The following is a 17,827-nucleotide window of genomic DNA, read 5'->3' as shown; positions in this document are numbered from 1 at the left end:
TCCTCAGGCTCCTCCCTCCACTAGTGACCTATACACACCCCTCCTCAGGCTCCTCCCTCCACTAGTGACCTATACACACTCCTCCTCAGGCTCCTTTTCTGGGAATCTGACCTCAGACAAGAGACAAAGCTGGAGACTGATTATGTACTGACCCCCAGAGTAGCAGCAGAGCCTGCCATTCATTCCTCAGAGAGAAGTCTGTCAGGCCTGGAGATGGAAGCCATGGGACTGAGGATGTCCAGGTTCCTACCCCACAGACTCTAAGGCCTTCAGTGCTGTTCTCTTGCAGGCTGAGCCCCTCCCTGATGCCTGCAGACTCAGAGGATTTTGGCTGCGCTCGCTGACCCTCCTTCACGGCAACTCCTCCACGCTCCTACTGAACAGCAGCCTCCTGCAGACCTGGGGACCTGTTGTTCGGATCCGGGTCACAGGTGAGAAGCAGCCACCCTACCTCCTGTCGCAGAAAGAAGACGGACTTGAAAAGGCTAAAATAAGGAGCTTCAGGCTAGCAGGGATGAGGGTGTGGGCTTTCTACTTAGGAGACTTTGGGCAAAGGATTTGACTTCTGATTACCTCGGTTTCCTCACATGTAAAGCTGGGGTGATAGAAATACCTGCCCTGGGGTTGTTAGCACACAAGATGGCTGACAGAATACCAGTGAGGCAAGCTGACCAGCCTATGTCAACCTGTGTTTCCTACTAGAAGAAGCCAAAGTTACACATTGACAATGAGCCCAGTGCTCCAATAGAGAGTCACAGAACAAAGATGGCTACACTTTTTCTTTTTTAAATTCTTTTGATGGCTATGCTTCTAAGAACATGTCTTTTCCCTCAGTTTCCTGCTAGGACTACAGGCAAGTACCGCCTGTGCTGCCTGTGGATTCTGTGTTTTCTAACGCAGCCCACAGAGCACCCACAGCCAGACAAACAGAGACACTGGTTCAGTGGACGCTCCTGTTCCACCTCCGGCCATCTCAACGGAGTTAGGCCAGGGCGTTAGTAGTAACCAATTAAGATTCTCCTTTGCAGCTGCTGGTGGTGGCAGCGCATACCTTTAATCCCAGCACTCGGGAGGCACTCAGGTTGATCTTTGCTAGTTAGAGACCAGCCTGGTCTACAAGAGTTAGTTCCAGGACAGGCTCCAAAGTTACAAAGAAACCCTGTCTCCAAAAACAAAACAAAACAAGATTCCCCTTTCCTTGGCTCTAGTGGCCTTGTGTTCTTTTTGAACCAAGTAAAATGGCACATTGCTGCAGAACAGATGGGGGCTCACAGCAGAGGGTGTGGGAATGGAAAGAGATGGCTTCTGGGTAAGCTGCTCATGAAGTCACTATGAGGAAGTCATTATTGGTTCCACCTTACAGATGACAGAGGTCAAGTCCAAGGCCACTTGGACAGTCAATAGCAGAACCAGAATTCGAGCTCCATATCTGCCTGAGTCTCTCTCCTCTCTCTCTCTCTGTCCATTTTCTCAAAGTGAGTCTCATGGACTTGCATTGGGGACAATTGTTAGGTAGGAGTATTTTGGGGCTTACCCCAGAATCTCCAGAGAGATCAGAGGGTTCAGGGCTGCAGAGGTCCAACAATCTTTGCTTAACAAGCTCCCCAGGTCATCCTGAAGAGGGGCTGAGTTTCTGGACACACAGTCCCCTAAGCACATGAATCTTCCCTTCCCAGCACTGACCAGCCATGCCTATGGGGAGGATTCCTACGTGATTAGCATGCTACCTATACCGGAGGTGCCCACCTGTGCCATTGTTCCAGAGGAGGGTACTGTCCTGACGAGCTTTGCTGTCTTCTGCACTGCCGCCACAGCCCCAGGCCCCCTGGAGTACTGCTTCTGTCTGCAGTCAGGTACCAGCTAGAGATGCTGCTCTCCCTCAGCCCCCAGGATCATCTTCTCCGAGAGCAGGGATTATCCCTGTCTGGGAGCTGTAATAGAATCTATTGTAGAATGGAGGGAGACTGGCAGGATGAGGGACTCTGAAGCCTTGGTCATCCCCAAAGCCCTGGCCCAGTCATCACACCAGAAGGACAGCATGCAACAAGCCCAGAGGACACACTGACTTTGTCCCAGTATAAGGTATAAGAGAGGGTTAGATGAATGAAGAGACCCAACAGGTATGTATGGACACACCCGGTCATATCTTACACACACACACACACACACACACACACACACACGCAAGAGCGAATGAGTGAGCAAGAGAGGGAGGCACCTCAGAAGGGGGCACTGCACCCCTTTAAAAGTCAGGAGCTAGAGCTAGCTGGAAAAAGAGAAAAAGATCTGGTTCATAGAACCTTCAACACTTTGTAAGTGGTGGGAGAGAATGACAGTGTCCCAGGACAAGCAACTCTCAAAGAACTTTTTTTTACGTAGATTCTCAGAGGGTGACCATCAAAGACCCTACCTATACTGCATGACACCCCACACAGTCAGCCATGTCAGTCGAGACAACCACACCCAGACGAGCAATGGACATGAAGAGAAGGGTGGCTCGGGGCAGCTCCCTCCATTTACTGTTCCATTTTGGTGGCTGCTGGTTCTCCCTGTGGCCCTGGGCATCTGGGGATCATCACAGGAGCTCTGTGTGGGCCTTCGTCCAAGAGAAACTTTCTTCCAAACTGAGGCATCAGGAGTGGTGCTGGCACACTCCACAGTATCCTGCCCCAGACACCATATGACATAAACAGTGTACCTTAACTAGGGAGAGGTGGGTGGAAGCCCTTCTAGGGAGCATCGTCTTCATTGGATGCCCATTGAAGAATGCGAAAACACTGGGCTGTTAAGAAGGTAATGGCTGGGTCTGAGCATGGAAAGAAAAAGGAAACCCAAGTGAGGCAAGTAGTCCCCTTTGTACCCAAAGGGAGAGGCCAGATATCTCCCTTTGTCTCATCCCCCACCTCATACAGGAGAGCAAGAAGGCAAGGAAATGTGATTGGACGGCGCTGTTTAATTGCAAGTCAATAGCTTCACGATTGTCTGCACACTGCATGCACAATGACTGGAGACTTCCGTGATGTGCGGGTCTCCTTTAAGAAACAAAAGATAGTCACCCATTCACTTAGGTTTACAGCATACAGACGCCAAACGCCACGCTATGTTCTAGGTGCTAGGCTTGTAGCATTGGACACAACAGAGAAAATCCTTAACTTCATGATCATTAACATTTAGTGGTAGAGACAGCAGGCAAGCCATGCCATGTACCAAGGGGCGTAGTTTGAGACATAGCAACTGGGAAGCTCTCTGTAGGTGCAGTGGGGCAGGTCGGCGGCAGAGTGATTGGTCTGGAGGGCTTACACGCGGGAGGCGCCAGAATCAACCCCCACACTGTAAAACCAACACTGACACCAAGGGAGGTGACTCGTGTCTACAATCCCACCCAGCACTTCAGAGGCTGGTGCAGAAGGATTGCTGTGAGTTCAAGACCAGCCTGGGCTCCCTGGTGAGTTCCAGGCCAGCCTGGACTGCAGAGTGAGACAATGTCTCAGAAAAGCAAAGAACAACAAACCCCTCAAATAATAATAATAATAAACAAACAAGCAAGGGGCTGGCTCGGCGGCTCATTGGGTACAGGTGCTTGCTGCTCTGGACTGGGACTTGAGTTTAATCCTCACAGTCACATAAAGGTGGTAAGAGAGGACCAATGCCATGAAGTTATTCTCTGCCCCCCACATGTGTGCTGTGGCATGTGGGTATAAACACACACGCACATCTCTCTCACATCACGCACATACACGCATATCACACATATCACATACACATGTATGAAAATTAAAGCAAACAAAACACACCCACCTAACTTACGTGGCTGATTCCGAAGGCTGTGGAGTTTTAGGGGCTGAATTTCTCTTCTCCCTGCTGCTCTTCCTTTCTCTCCCCTTACTCCCTACCTTCTTTTTGTTCGTGTTGTAATATGGTTTTACCACATTGTAAAAACAAAAACACCAAAACCAAAACAAACCTGCCTGGGACTGGAGAGTTGGCTCAGTTGTTAAGAGAACTCATTGCTCTTCCAGAAGACCCAGGTTCTATTCCCAGCACCTACATGGTGGCTCACGACCATCGATAGCTCCAATTCAAAAGGATTCATCACCCTCTGCTGGCCCCTTTGATCAGGCATGTGTGTAGTACACAGATATACATGTGCGCAGAACAACTATACACATAAAATAAAAACACATTTTGGGCTGGAGAGATGACTCAGGGGTTAAGAGAACTGGCTGCTCTCCCAGAAGCCCTGAGTTCAATTCCCAGAAACCACGTGGTGGCTCACAACCATCTATAGTGGGAGTCAATGCCTGCCTCTGGTGAGCAGAGGAACATGTAGACAGAACACTCATTTAAATAAATAAATCTTTAAAAAATAATCTTTAAAAATGGTTTAACTTAACCACCACAAAAAAACAAAAACCTACTTGTAAACAGGGAGAAGGTCCTTCAATTTTTCATACACTTTAGGGAAATGATTCTACAGATACAGAAACCTGTGGATTTCTAGAATGGCTGCCACGCCACCAGTAACTGAGTCTTCTCTGGCCCTGTGAACAGGAGCGGGCTCTGCCCTCCTAATTGCTTCACTTCCACTCTGCCAGGTTCCTGCCTCCACTGTGGCCCTGAACCAGCACTCCCTGCTGTGTTCCTACCACTTGGGAAAGAAAAGGATGGCTTTGTCCTGACGGTGGTCATCTCTGTCACCAATCAGGCAGGGGACAGACAGCAGACCCAAGTGGCAGCTAAGGTGGGTGGTAGCGATGCCTGGTGTTTCTTTCCTGGGAAATGCCTCCACCCAGCTGAACCTCAGGAACTACGAGGCATGTGGAGGCGGCCGAGGGCACGGGTGATGAATCGCCTATACACTCATTCCTTCCGCAAATATTTACAGAGTACCCATCCGCCGTGCGCCAAGTCCTGAGGATACAGCCGCGGACACAAGCCTTTGTATATCTTATGACTTAGTAGCCAGAGTATGGGAAAGTCCTGGGAGCAGGGGCGAGTTGAAGCAGAAGGGCGGAGATCAGAGGACTGAACTCTGGACTGAGTCTGGAGAGGTCTTAAAAGAAGTTCATGGCTGGGAGGCAGGTGGGGGATGGGTAGGATGAAGAGGGCAGCTGGAGGTGGAGTGTGGGTTTGCCCCAAAGATGTGGTGTTGGAAACCATCAGCTGCCTGGTGCAAACGGGTCGGGTCGAGGTGCCCTCCAGTCTCAGGAAGTTCCCGAGAACCTTTTTCCAGGCTTCCTCTGCTCCCAGACCCAGGACTTTAGGATCCAGTTTCTTGAACAGGGACCATTGAGTCTGTTTCTGGTTTCCTTGTCAGGTGGGCCGTGGAGACACAGGTAGTGACTGTGTGACATTCCAGGCTATTGTGGCAGAGAGAATCTCCTCAGCTCTACAAGTTGAGCATGGCAGTGACCAGTTTCTACAATTTGTCAAGGCTGTGTCTTCTGAACTTAACCAGGAGGACCAGAGCCCAGGCTCTGGGCAGCTTAGAACAGATACCAAACGGAAGGTTCGTGAAACAGGTCTTTAAAATCTACACGCGACTTCTTGGGGTGGGGATGGGGCTCATAAATCAGAAAAACCTTGAGTGTCTCCCAGTGGTCACTGTCACTTCCTGCTTTAATTCTTCCAACGAGTGGCATAAAGTGAAGAAAGTATCTTCTTTATTGGTAACCCACTTTCTCTGCCCAACACCGTGGAGTCACAGCCTTCTGGAAGCTGAAGGGGATTTGAGAGCCTCACTCCAGCTCCCTCATACTAAAGATGACTGGAGGAGGAAAGTGAAGGCTGAGAACTTTCTGGAAGCTGTAGGGGAGAACCTGCTTCTTAGTGTTTCCAGCTTCTAGAGGTCATCGCCAGTCCTAGGCTCCTAACCTAACCCTTTTCCATGTCTGCATGTGTGCGTGTGTGCGTGCGTGCGTGTGTGTGTGTGTGTGTGTGTTTACATAGGCTCTAGGCAATGGAGCTTAGTCTTCATTCTTTTATTTTGTTTGTTTGTTTTTGAGACAGGGTTTCTCTGTAGCTTTGGAACTTGTCCTGGAACTCGCTCCGTAGACCAGGCTGACCTCAAACTCACAAAGATCCACCTGCCTCTGCCTCCCGAGTGCTCGGATTAAAGGCGTGCGCCACCACCACCCAGCTAGGTCTTCATTTTTGCATACTAAATATGTAAGTCGTCAAGCTACCAACATCCCCTTACTACTTTTTTTTTTTTTTTGGTTTTTTCGAGACAGGGTTTCTCTGTGGTTTTTGGAGCCTGTCCTGGAACTAGCTCTGTAGACCAGGCTGGTCTCGAACTCACAGAGATCCGCCTGCCTCTGCCTCCCGAGTGCTGCCCTTACTACTTTTTTGAAACCCTCCCCTCTCCATGCATCCTCTCTCCCCCCATACACACATCACCGATCTCCTTCCTCCGTGTTCCCACCTCTGTCTTATGGAGACCCTTGCGATTATACCACTCCCAAATGTAGCTGCCAAAGGATCTCCCCACGTGAAGGTGCTGGGCTGAACCATATCTTCAGAATGATTTTGTCAAAGCACCTTTTCTTTTCTTCTTTTTTTTTTTCCTGCGAGGCAATATGGTCACAGGCTTCAAAGATCTGGGTGTGGGTATCATTTGGCCACTATCCTGTCTGCCCTACCTCCAAGTCTACAGAGCCCAGATGAGCCTACTCATTCCTGGGACCCCAAATTCTCCTACAAGGCCTATACAGAGTCTTTGGAATTATCGTTCCCTTCCTGCCCTTTCTCCCTCTGTGCCAAGGTCAGAGAGCTTGTGCTGAGATCGCTGTCCATGCTCAGCACTGACCCGGAGAACATGCAGAGGGTGCAGGGTTTGGCTGAGGCGCTGAGAGAGGTGACCCGCCATAGTGAGGAGCTCACCTCGGTGGCTCAGGTGAGAATTTCCAGTGGCCGGGCTAGGCCAAGGCACACGTTCTTCCATGCTCTGGGCCCCTCCAGTACACTCCGTGCTCTCTGAATGGCCAGTCCAGGCAGGGGCTCACACTGTTTTTCCTTCTTTGGGTGAGGCCAGCGGGAGGCCAGTCAGGTTCTAGAGCACGCAGCTGAAGCTCTGTTGACAGCCAGTGCCAAGGTTCATCCTGAGGATCAGAGACGCCAAGAAGCCATCAGGGCCATGTTTCAAGCGGCGGGGACCGTACTGGAAGCTTCCCTCAGCCAGGGATCTGAAGAGCCTATGGAGGCCAATAGCAGCCAGGTAGGTGCCCTGGACCACAGGCAGCCATCATCCACACTGCGTGCCTAGCTTGTGCTTGGGTTGCAAGTGGATCTTTCTCGACAGTCCACAGATGCTGGGTGGGTGCGTAAGGTTACAGTGCTTCTTGGGAGCTGGGAGGAAGGTTCTGGAAAGCAGAGTGTGGGGCAAGTATACAGAACAGGGCTACTGCACTCAGTGAACCCCGCTTGTCACTTGGGAGCCAAGTCATCCAAGCTCCCTAAGCCTGCTTCCCTCGTCTGTAGCTGGAGCCACTCTCTGTCTCGCCCCCATCCGCTGTCCATTGCGCGGCTTATCTGAACCTTTTTTGCAAGTTTGGGCAGTGTTCTGGCTCTTGCATCCAAGCAGACAGAATGCCTTTGGGAGTAAGCCTCCTAGGGCAAGAAAGGAGGGATAGGTGTGGCTTCCATAGTCACTGGTGGGCCTTGGGAGTACTGGCTCTCAGGACTGCATCATGGCAGAGCCACAAAGCCTAATTTGATAACAGCTGCCCCACAACCCTTCATCCCATGGGCCACCTTCTCTATTCATAAAGAATCTAAGGACAGCCACATGCAAAGACGCAAGGTCATCCTCTCCCATGTGGCCACGTGTTTAGATACTAAACAGACTCCCGTGCTCATCCTTACACACCCCTACATCCACACCCTTCACAATGACATATGCACAGCCACACCGGCACGTAGCCATACACTTGTGCACATACCTGGGAGCCCCTGAAACACACATACTTCGTCCCATCAAGCACATACATACAGGTATGGATGTACATTCTCATATGGCAATGCAGTGACACATAGTCTCTCATGGGCAGTGTCAACCAGACAGTAACTTGTCCACGCACACTTATACATACTTATACACACTCCTTCAGATCAACTCCCAAATTCAGTCATATACACTCATGTTTTCACACACTAGTGCTCACACCGACTTGCATGTACACACTCAAACACATACGTACATACATGCAGTCACATCTCACATACAGTCATGGATGCCATGGATACACACAAACACAAATACACAGGCGGACAGACAGGCAGACACACACACACACACGCTATTAGGTCCTCTGCTAGGTCCTTGCCCTAGATTTGTTTGTCATCACTAGAATGTGTCTAAAAATGTTTAAACATTTGTTTATTTGAGGGGCACACATGCCCCAGCATGTATGTGGAGGTCAGGGGACAACCCATGAGAACGGATTCTCTGTCCACCACGTGAGGTCCTGGGATGGAACTCAGGCAGTCGGGTTTAGTTTGCGAGAACCTTACCCATTGAACCAACTAACTAGTACAGAAAATGTCTTCTCTGGAGGTTTGGATGGGGCAGGGAGCTGAGCTTGCCTGTGGCTCTTACCTCTCCTGGAGCAATATGTGGGCCATGTGTACACACCTGCAGGACAGGGCCACACAGCACAGTGGATCTTCATATGGACCCTGGAGCCAAATTTCCCGAGAGCCTTCTTCCACCTCACCAATATTTGACTTCCCACATCACCTCTTCTCTGTGTTCTCTCCTCTGCCCTTCTGCCCAGGGGATGGGAAGCACCTGCCTCACGGGGCTGCTGTGAGGGCAGAGGAGCCCCTGGGAGTCAGACAAATGCTTTGGACTTCTTTTGGATGCCTGCTTTGTCCGTGACCTGCAGGGCCTTTTTGGTCTACTATTTCCCTGCTAAGAGTCCCACAGTAACCCGGCGACAGCAGTCAAAGGGGCCTGTGGTGACGTCCACAGCAATATTCTGCTTCCTTTCCAGGCTCACATCGTGGCCCAGCTACTTCAGGTTGTAGACCATTTGCAGACTGCCCTCCTGCTGGGGACATTGCCAAGGGGCCCTCCAGCCATCCTAGAAACCCCCTCCATCTCTGTGTACACAGACAGGTACTGAGCTGCGCTGCGCGTACCCAAGAAAGTTGATGCCCTAGCCCTCATACTGAACTACACGAGGCAGGACCCAGAGGCTAGTCTTAGGGCTGGAGAAGTACTGGGACCAGGCTTGGTGTGTGGGTGTCATGGAGTCTTTCCACCATGGAGATGTTTGTTTGGGACAGAATGGGAACTGTGGAGAGCTAAGCCCAGTGTTGAGAAAGTCCCAGGAGGACTGTGCAGGTAAGGGGGGCGGGGGAGGGGCGAATGAGTGGGTCCACACACGTCATCCTCACTGTGTCCCAGCAATTATTACTTGCTTATATATTCTTAGGAAAGGAAAGGGCCTTATGTGTCCCCTGGGCCTCACAAGCCTTGTGACCTTTTTTGTCCTTCCACAGCGGAATGCTAATGGGTCCAGTCTTGGAGCTGTTAACTGATCACAGCTACTCTGACACAAGATAATGAAGATCATGTGCAACCCAGAGGAAACAGACACGCACACACATACATGCACACACGCACGTGTGCGCACACACACATACACACACAGGAGGGGGGCTCCCTTGCTACGCTCCAGTCCTCAGCTCCTCAGACCAGGGTTGCTCTCTTGGGTCCCAGTGACAGATTACATTAGCAGTATCAAGCTCTGAAAACAGGTCTCGGGTCTTATCAAAGGGGGGGTCACAGTCAATGGTCAGAAAAGATGGGGCCGGGAGCTCATAGCTTCAAAGGTCAAGGTAGGTAGTGGGGACAAACTTGGAGAAATGATTAACCAGCCATCTCGAGTACTGATGCTATTCTAGGGATGCAGTTCTAAGCAATTCTGCTTGTGCATGGACCTCCAGTACACATGGGGGTACCAGCAGCGTTTTATGAGGCTTCTGTTTGAAACACAGCCATCTCCTACAGTAAAGTGGAGCCCCACCTCCTCCTCCCACTGCACAATGTGGTTCTTCCTCCAACACCAACTTTCTTTTCTCCCGATTCTCACCCTGTGGTCAGAATACAGCCACGGAGTTGGCAAGGCTCTTCAGTGCACACTACCACCGTTGACTCTGTGACCTTCACCCTGCCGGCTGCCACCTCCCTCTGCCCCGTGGAGAACAGCCAGGAGCCTGTGGACATAAGGGTAACCCAGCAATGCCTCCTCCGAGACAACATTCACAGTGTGCAAAGTGCCGGCCTTCTACTTGCTCACTGATGATGCTAGCAGCCCCATCCATTAGAGAGGAGGTTCAGTATCTCGTCTAAGCCATAGCCAGGAGCACAAGTGAACTCAGACGCCATAGCTCTGGACACCCAAATCCATTTATTCCAGTGGGTTGCATGGCTTCATGAGTTGTTGTGGAGCGGGCTCTCCAGGCTCCCATCTGTAACTCAGACAAAGACCAGGGGTCCCTTTCATCCCAGATTAAGGCACATCTGATCCCCCTGAATGCTAGTGAAAATAGACCAACATCTCTCTCTTAGATACTTCTTGCCACCCCTGGTAGTCATGGGGCTGTTTTTAGGATGCCTGTGAACATGAGTTTCTAATCTGTAGCTGCTCAGTCCTTTATATAAAATGGTGTGGTAGTTATACAAAACCTATGCACAGCTTCACATGTACATATATACACATGCATATACATAACATATGCAATATAATTATACACACACCACATATAGAGGGGGAGGGAGGAAGGGATGGAGGAAAGGAGAGACTCCCTATATAGTCTTGACTGACCTGAAATTTGCTTTGTAAACCAAGCTGGCCTTGAACTCACAGAGATCTGCCTACTTCTGCCTCCAGAGTGCTGGTATTAAAAACACTGCTACCTTGCTCTACCTAGACCTCTGCATATACATTGAATAAAGTCAAGGTTGCTTTTAACAGTTGAAACAATGTAAACACTATGCAAACAGCTAATGAAAACGTGCTACTTTGGAGAATGGCAAGAAAAATAAGTAGCCACACAGATGCAATTTTTTCAAATATTTTCAGTCCACATTTAGCTGAATCCACAGACATAAAACTAAAGAAATGAAGATCTGACTATATTGACTTTGGGGGAAGAAAGACTTACTGATTCCCAGGGCCAGCCCTCTGAGACCACATCTCTGAAAAGCACAGGCAGGCTTCTGTATCCACCCCCTAGAGCAAGGGCTACTCACCCACTCCCAGGATCTCACTGTTCACACAGGGGCCTGGTCCTCTCCCACCCCTCTTCAGTGCTCTTGCTCTTGGCTTTCAGATGGTGAGTTTCTCACGGAACCCTTTCCCTTCCCGAAGCCGATTTGATATCAGCGGAACTGTTGGCGGACTCCGTCTGACCAGCTCCAGTGGCCACCCCATTTCAGTGAAGAACACGACGCAGAGTATCGAGGTAGGCTCTGGGGTGTTACCCGAAGTCGGGTGGCACTTGGCCTCCTCTTCAGCTTGGTTTGGGACCAAAGGGACCAGCTGTGCAAACAATGCCTAGAGAAATCACCCAAAGTACCCCTTACCCAACTAAACATAGCACTCTACTTAAGACCATGCCTTTGTGGCCATTCACACATCTTCGGTGTATGACAGCTTTTCCTGGGAAATTAAATCTGCTAGGTGGAATTGTAGTCATTGCACAAATGAAATGTTCATTTTAAAGGCACACAGTGCTGTTGCGGGAGCTCTCCCACACCACAATGCCGCCTTCAAAATGCCATTGGGTTTTCTTTCAAGTTAAGCAAGAATGCCAACATCCCAGGCTGCAATGGACACTTAGATTCCTTGAAGAGTTTACGGACATTCCTAGTTATCCACCGTTTTCTCTCAATGACTGATCAAAAGTCATGCAGGGAAGCCTCCATCCTCATTCGTGGCTGCGGCGAATGTGCTATCAGGCAGATAAGATGCAGTTAAGGACCTGGAGATGGGCATTCGAGTCTGGATTGCTCAGGGGCCCAGTGGAGCCACAAGGGTCCTCGGAAGAGGGAAGCAGAAGGGGGCAGTAACTGCTGTTGATGACACAGAGAGAGGCTGGGGTGATGATGGGAGGAACAGACCGGAAACCTAGGGCCGCAGGTGAGAGCGGGAAGACCACCCCACCCCCATCGAACCTGCTGCAGAGATCTTCCTGTCTATATCAGCCCTATGACAGACACCACAGGGCTTTAGATGCTCATTGCTTGCCCTGCCCCTCTGTCTGGCTGTAATTCTTTGTTTCTGAAAACAGATCCTGTTGCCGCGGATTTCAGAACACAGCGAGCCGACGATGCTGAGCCTGGCCACCCCAGAAACTCTGTGGGTGAATATGACCGCCAGGGAGGCAGCTCTGGGGATCCAGCTGCACTGGGGACCCGACGTCCCACTCACACTCAGTCTGGGCTATGGCTACCACCCCAATGAGACCAGCTACGATGCCCAAACACACCTGCCTCCTGTGGCTGCCACAGGTAGTCAGCTTCCTTGGCGTTTCTTGAGGGGCTTTCCGGGTGAGGCCAGTTTCAAACTAAGGTGTCATAGAAAAAAATCAAAGAGCAAGGCCAGGGAGATGGCTCAGTCATTAAAATATAAGGATCAGAGTTCAATCCTGAGAAACCACATTAAAAAGCTTGATGTGGTAATCTATGCTTGTGATCCTAGTCCTGGGAGGGGGAGGATCAGAGACCGGAGGGCCCCTGGGATTCACTGACTGCCATCCTCACTGAATCTGGATCTCAAGTGTGGAGAGATGGCTCAGCAGTGAAGAGCATACATTGTGCTTGCGCAGGTCCTCATTCTGCATGCTGAGTGGCTCACAATCCCCCTGTAATTCCAGCTCCAGGAAGATCCATGCCTCTGGCCTCTGTGGGCATCCACACTCAAATACACACACTCCGTACCCCAGTGCACATAATTGAAAATAATAAAAATAAATCTTTTTAAAAAATAAAATTGTTTAGAAGCTTTGAGGAAGACTTACAGTGTCAGCCCCTGTGTCACATATGCACACATGTATGTATATACACACACACACACACACAATTATTTAATTAAAAGAAAAGAACAAATTGCCTGCCTTCTTCAGCAGCTTTCATGGGCTGATGTTATTGGTGTTATTTACCCCCTTTAGGTAAACATCTAGTACATGGCACTGAGATGCAGGTGAGCCCACAAAAAACTTTCTGGAGCCAGCTGTAGAAATCTCCACATTACAGATATGAGCAGAGAGGGTCAAGCCAGGTGCAGAGCAATCCCAGCACTTGGGAAACTGAGGCAGCAGGACCAGTAGGACCAGCAGGGCCAGGCTTTGCTACATAGTAAATCTGAGGCTAGCCTGGGCTACAAAAGACGCTGCCTCAAAACTACAAAACAAATAAAAAAGAACATAGAAGTTCAATAACTAGTCTGATATCACACAGCCAATAAGAAACAGTTACGATCCCTTCAGGTCCTGCTGTGCTCCTGCACGCTGAGCAAGGGTACTCTTGGGATAATGGAGAGATCTTGAGGTCTACGTCCCTGCCATGTCACCTTGGTATTTTCTCCTTTCAAGGAGACCAGAGCCAGGCGTTGGTGGCGCACGCCTTTAATCCCAGCACTTGGGAGGCAGAGGCAGGCGGATCTCTGTGAGTTCGAGACCAGCCTGGTCTACAGAGCTAGTTCCAGGACAGGCTCCAAAGCCACAAAGAAACCCTGTCTCAAAAAAAAAAAAAAAAACAAAAAACAAAAAAAAAAGGAGACCAGAGCCTTGTTTCTTGCAGGTGAGCTACCCACATGGATCTTGGGCCCAGAGGACCTGCCCTTTGGGGAAGGTATCTACTATTTGAGAGTGGTCCCCAAGGATGATCTGGAGTCTACCTCTGGCAGGAACCTCACAGTTGGCATTAGCACCTTCCTGTCACATTGTGTGTTCTGGGATGAAAGCCAGGAGACCTGGGACACCTCTGGGTGCCAGGTAAGGAAGACAAGTAAGCTGGGGAGGCGTGGTAGGGTGTGTCTACTCTTGTAGGGTCCCCATTGGAGCCTCTGGTACAATGTCTCACGCTTCTCCAGGGTGATCTGCGTATGTCATTCCTGTGCTCGGAATGTCCTCCGACTAACTAAGCCCATTGTCTTGAGGAAACTTCATGGCCCTGACTAGGTCAGATTTCCTGCTGTGAACTCCGATACACTCTCCCCACGTCACCCTGCTTGGCAGTGTGGTCCCCAACCTCTTTCCTGAGGCCATCCCAGGAGCCAGGAGTGCTGGAACAACTGACCACGGAATAAGTATAGGACTGATTCAGATGGCTGCCCCCTGTGCACGGGGCACGGCAGGCCAGGGTGTCACTTCCCAGAAAAGGACCTCAGCTGTGCCCCGTGTTCACCTTTCTTTGCATTATCTCATCAGCATCCCAGACACCCCAAGACAGCTGCAATGTTCCCATTTCACAGGCAATGAGACCGAGGGTCAGGAAACTTGACGGACTGCTCCCAAACCTCACACACATTATGTGGAGGGCCTGTGCCTCAGAGCACATCATCACTGGCCTACATAGCTAGTTCCAGGACAGCCAAGGCTGTGCAGTGACACCCTGTCTCAAAAATCCAAAGCAGAACACACAACGAAAAACAAAAACCAATCCCCAGCACAATGAACGGTAAATAATCTTCTCTGAAAATTAAAGTAAATTTTAGTTTTCATTTGTGTGTATGTCTCATGTAGCCCAGGCTAGCCTTGAACATGTAGCCGGGGATGACCTTGAACTCCTGATCCTCCTATGTGCACCTTCTGATTATGGGATTACAGGTGTGTGGCACCTGTAATATCCAGTTTATGTGATGCTGATTAAACCCAGAACTTCATGCATGCTAGGCAAGCTCTCTGCCAACTGAGTCACATCCCAGTCCTAAAGACACATAATGTCAGCCAGAGGGTGGCTGAATCTGTGGATACGAAAGCCTGACTGAGTGGTGTCCGCACTGAGGTGTTCATCATTTCTCTCCATTTCCAAACATGGTCTCTTTGGGGTTTACAGGTAGGCCCACGAACCACCACCTCCCAGACACACTGCCTTTGCAACCACCTCACCTTCTTTGGAAGCACGTTCCTGGTGATGCCCAATGCCCTTGATGTCCACCAGACTGCGGAGCTCTTTGCCACTTTTGAGGACAACCCAGTGGTGGTTAGCACAGTGGCCTGCCTCTGCATGGTCTACGTGCTGGTGGTGATCTGGGCCAGGAGAAAGGACATACAGGATCAGAACAAGGTGAGGTGCTGGGTTCCTGGGAATGGGAGTAACCGGGATTGTAGAGGACGGAACCCAGGGGTTACTGCAGCCCTTAACCCCTGGGGTCATCTCAGGCAAGCTGGCCCCGTAGCCTAGCGCTTACAAAACATCCCTTTTCATCAAATTATCAGGAAGACTGTGCTATTGATCATCAGCTGAGTACTCACTAAATGCCAGAGACAACCCTATTTATGTTCACAGCAGCCCGCAGAGGAAGGTACTTCTCATTGAGATGGGGGGGGGGGTCTCAAGGCTACCCTTGTGTCTGTAATTTGTCAAAAAGACTCAGAACTCAGAACAGCAGTTGAAGTAATACTGATGGTTTGTTATCTTGGTTTGAAGGTGTATGTATGTGTGAGCCTGTGTGTATAGATATCTATGTGAGGCACATGCATATGTATGTATGTGTAAGTCTGTGTGCAAGTGTCTATGTGATGCTCATGCATATTGTGTGTATGTGTGAGCCTGTGTGTAGCTGTCTGTGTGATGTACATGCATATGTATGTATATGCACCGGAAGGCCAGAGATGATATCATGCATTATTTATCAGAAACTGCCCTCCTTAGTTTTTGAGACAGGGTCTCTCACAGGGACCTGGGGTTCACCAAGCAGGCCAGAGTGACTGATCAGTGAGCCCTGTGGATCCCCTCTCCAGTGCAGGGATTAGACCTGTGTATCACCATGCCTGGCTTGGTCCTCATGTTTGTGTGGCACTTTATAACCTGGGCCACCTCCCCATGACTGCTACACCAAGAGGACTCAGTTGCAAGAAACAGGGCAGAGAGACCTGACTTGATCTGTTCCGCTGATGTCTGCAGATGGTACTTGATTGTCCTTGAGATGACACCTAGCAAACATTGCCTACCAGAAGCTCACTGAGCTTTGGTGTCATGGGTTTGATTGGGAGTTGGGCGCGGAGGTAGGAGTAGCCAGCCCGCTTGACCAATCCTGGTTCTGCAGTCTACAGCCTCAAATACACAGTATGTCCTGAAGTCCCACCAGAAATCACATTGTCCTCATAGACTGCGTGGCTTGGCCAGGGCTTCTCGTATCCCAAAACTGCCTTAGTAGGATACACAGGAGTCACCTCTAAGGATATGGATGACGGGCACAGACTTCATATGAAGACCACCTCCCATTTGTTTGTTTGTGGGGTGTGTATGTTTACTTTTTAAACTGTGTCTCATGTAGCCCAGGCTAGCCTCAAACTTGCTATGTGTCTGAGGGTATCCTCAAACTCATGACAATCCCCTGCCTCAGCCTTCTGGGTGCTGGGATTGCAGGATGAATCTCCTCGCTCGGTCCCGGTCCATTCTTTGGTTTGGACACCTCAAGTTCACTGAGCACACCCTGGATTTCATTCCACCCACCATCTTAAAGAGAAGCTACCAGGGATCAAGAGGTCAATTGGCCCGAAGCTGTTAGAGAGGAGCTAGATTTCATCCTAGACAGGGCTCATGGCTTATACATGAACCAAACAAAAAACTATACAAGGAATCATTTGCAACAATATTTAATAAAGTCATATGGAACACGGGGCTGGCCTTCAGGATGTGTTTTGTGGGCGTCTGAGGGAATACAAGGGCACAGTGTGGCAGAGTCTGGAGCTGTCCATCTCTTGCTCTCTCCTCCCTGGCGGCACCACTAGGGATGCCAATACAGAATGCAATGACACTCAGCGTTCATACTGCTGTCTTTGATTCCTCCACGAGACCAAACATTGATACTTAAATATAGGGTTGGGGCTGGCGAGACAGCTCAGTCGTTAAGAGCACACACTGCTGGGCCTGGTATAGTGGAGCCAGCCTTTACTCTCAGCACTTGGAGACAGAGGCAGGAGAATCTCTGAGTTCAGGGCCAGTCTGGTCTAAACAGTAAGTTTAGGCCAGACAGAGATACATAAGGAGACCTTGTCATAAAAATTAGCAGCAAAAACAAAGCCACAAAAATGGGGCTTGAATGATGGCTCAGTGGTGAAGAGCGCTTGTGGCTATTCCGGAAGGCATGAGTTCAGTTCCGAGTACCCACATGGTGAATGGCAGCTGTCTCTAACTCAAATAACTCCTGTGCCGGGAAATTCAATGACCTTGGAGGGCACCAGGCACACTTGCACGCACATATAAACGTGCAAACAGACAAACCACACATAAAACAACTAAAAAAAAAAGCACATACTGCTTTTGTAGAGAAACCAGCTCAAGATCCATCCCCCAAACCCACATCAAGCAGCTCCCAAGCACTTGTAACCCCAATTCCAGAGGATCTGATGCATTATTCTGGCCTCCTTGGACACAGTGGCCATATGCACAACCCCCTCCCCCGCCCACCAACATAGACTCATAATTAATTTTAAAATACAAAATCTGGATTTAAAGACACACACATATTATCTCGGCACTCAGGAGACTGAGGCATGTGGCTCTCTCTGAATTCAAGGCCAGCCTGGTCTACATAGAGAACTCCAAGTCAGCCAAGGTTACCTAGTGAGACCCTGTATCAAGAAAAAA

At 49.9% G+C, this 17,827-nt stretch overlaps 1 protein-coding gene across 1 annotated transcript in view; it reads left to right on the top strand.

The window, feature by feature from the left end:
• The window catches only part of Pkd1l2 (polycystin 1 like 2), a 74,941-nt gene that overhangs the window by 23,790 nt on the left and 33,324 nt on the right, over nucleotides 1-17,827 (top strand). Inside the window, exons 13-24 of the mRNA XM_005345855.2 lie at nucleotides 290-431; nucleotides 1,677-1,853; nucleotides 4,596-4,741; nucleotides 5,318-5,509; nucleotides 6,764-6,895; nucleotides 7,034-7,216; nucleotides 8,994-9,118; nucleotides 10,109-10,235; nucleotides 11,341-11,472; nucleotides 12,301-12,520; nucleotides 13,811-14,004; nucleotides 15,068-15,298. Coding sequence (XP_005345912.1) covers nucleotides 290-431; nucleotides 1,677-1,853; nucleotides 4,596-4,741; nucleotides 5,318-5,509; nucleotides 6,764-6,895; nucleotides 7,034-7,216; nucleotides 8,994-9,118; nucleotides 10,109-10,235; nucleotides 11,341-11,472; nucleotides 12,301-12,520; nucleotides 13,811-14,004; nucleotides 15,068-15,298 — 2,001 coding nt within the window. The remainder of the gene's footprint in view (nucleotides 1-289; nucleotides 432-1,676; nucleotides 1,854-4,595; nucleotides 4,742-5,317; nucleotides 5,510-6,763; nucleotides 6,896-7,033; nucleotides 7,217-8,993; nucleotides 9,119-10,108; nucleotides 10,236-11,340; nucleotides 11,473-12,300; nucleotides 12,521-13,810; nucleotides 14,005-15,067; nucleotides 15,299-17,827) is intronic.

The sequence above is a fragment of the Microtus ochrogaster genome, chromosome 4 (assembly GCF_000317375.1).
Source record: "Microtus ochrogaster isolate Prairie Vole_2 chromosome 4, MicOch1.0, whole genome shotgun sequence".
In the NCBI taxonomy this organism is placed as follows: domain Eukaryota; kingdom Metazoa; phylum Chordata; class Mammalia; order Rodentia; family Cricetidae; genus Microtus; species Microtus ochrogaster.
Note: the sequence above shows the minus strand (reverse complement) of the source record. Positions and strands in the feature narration are given on the sequence as shown.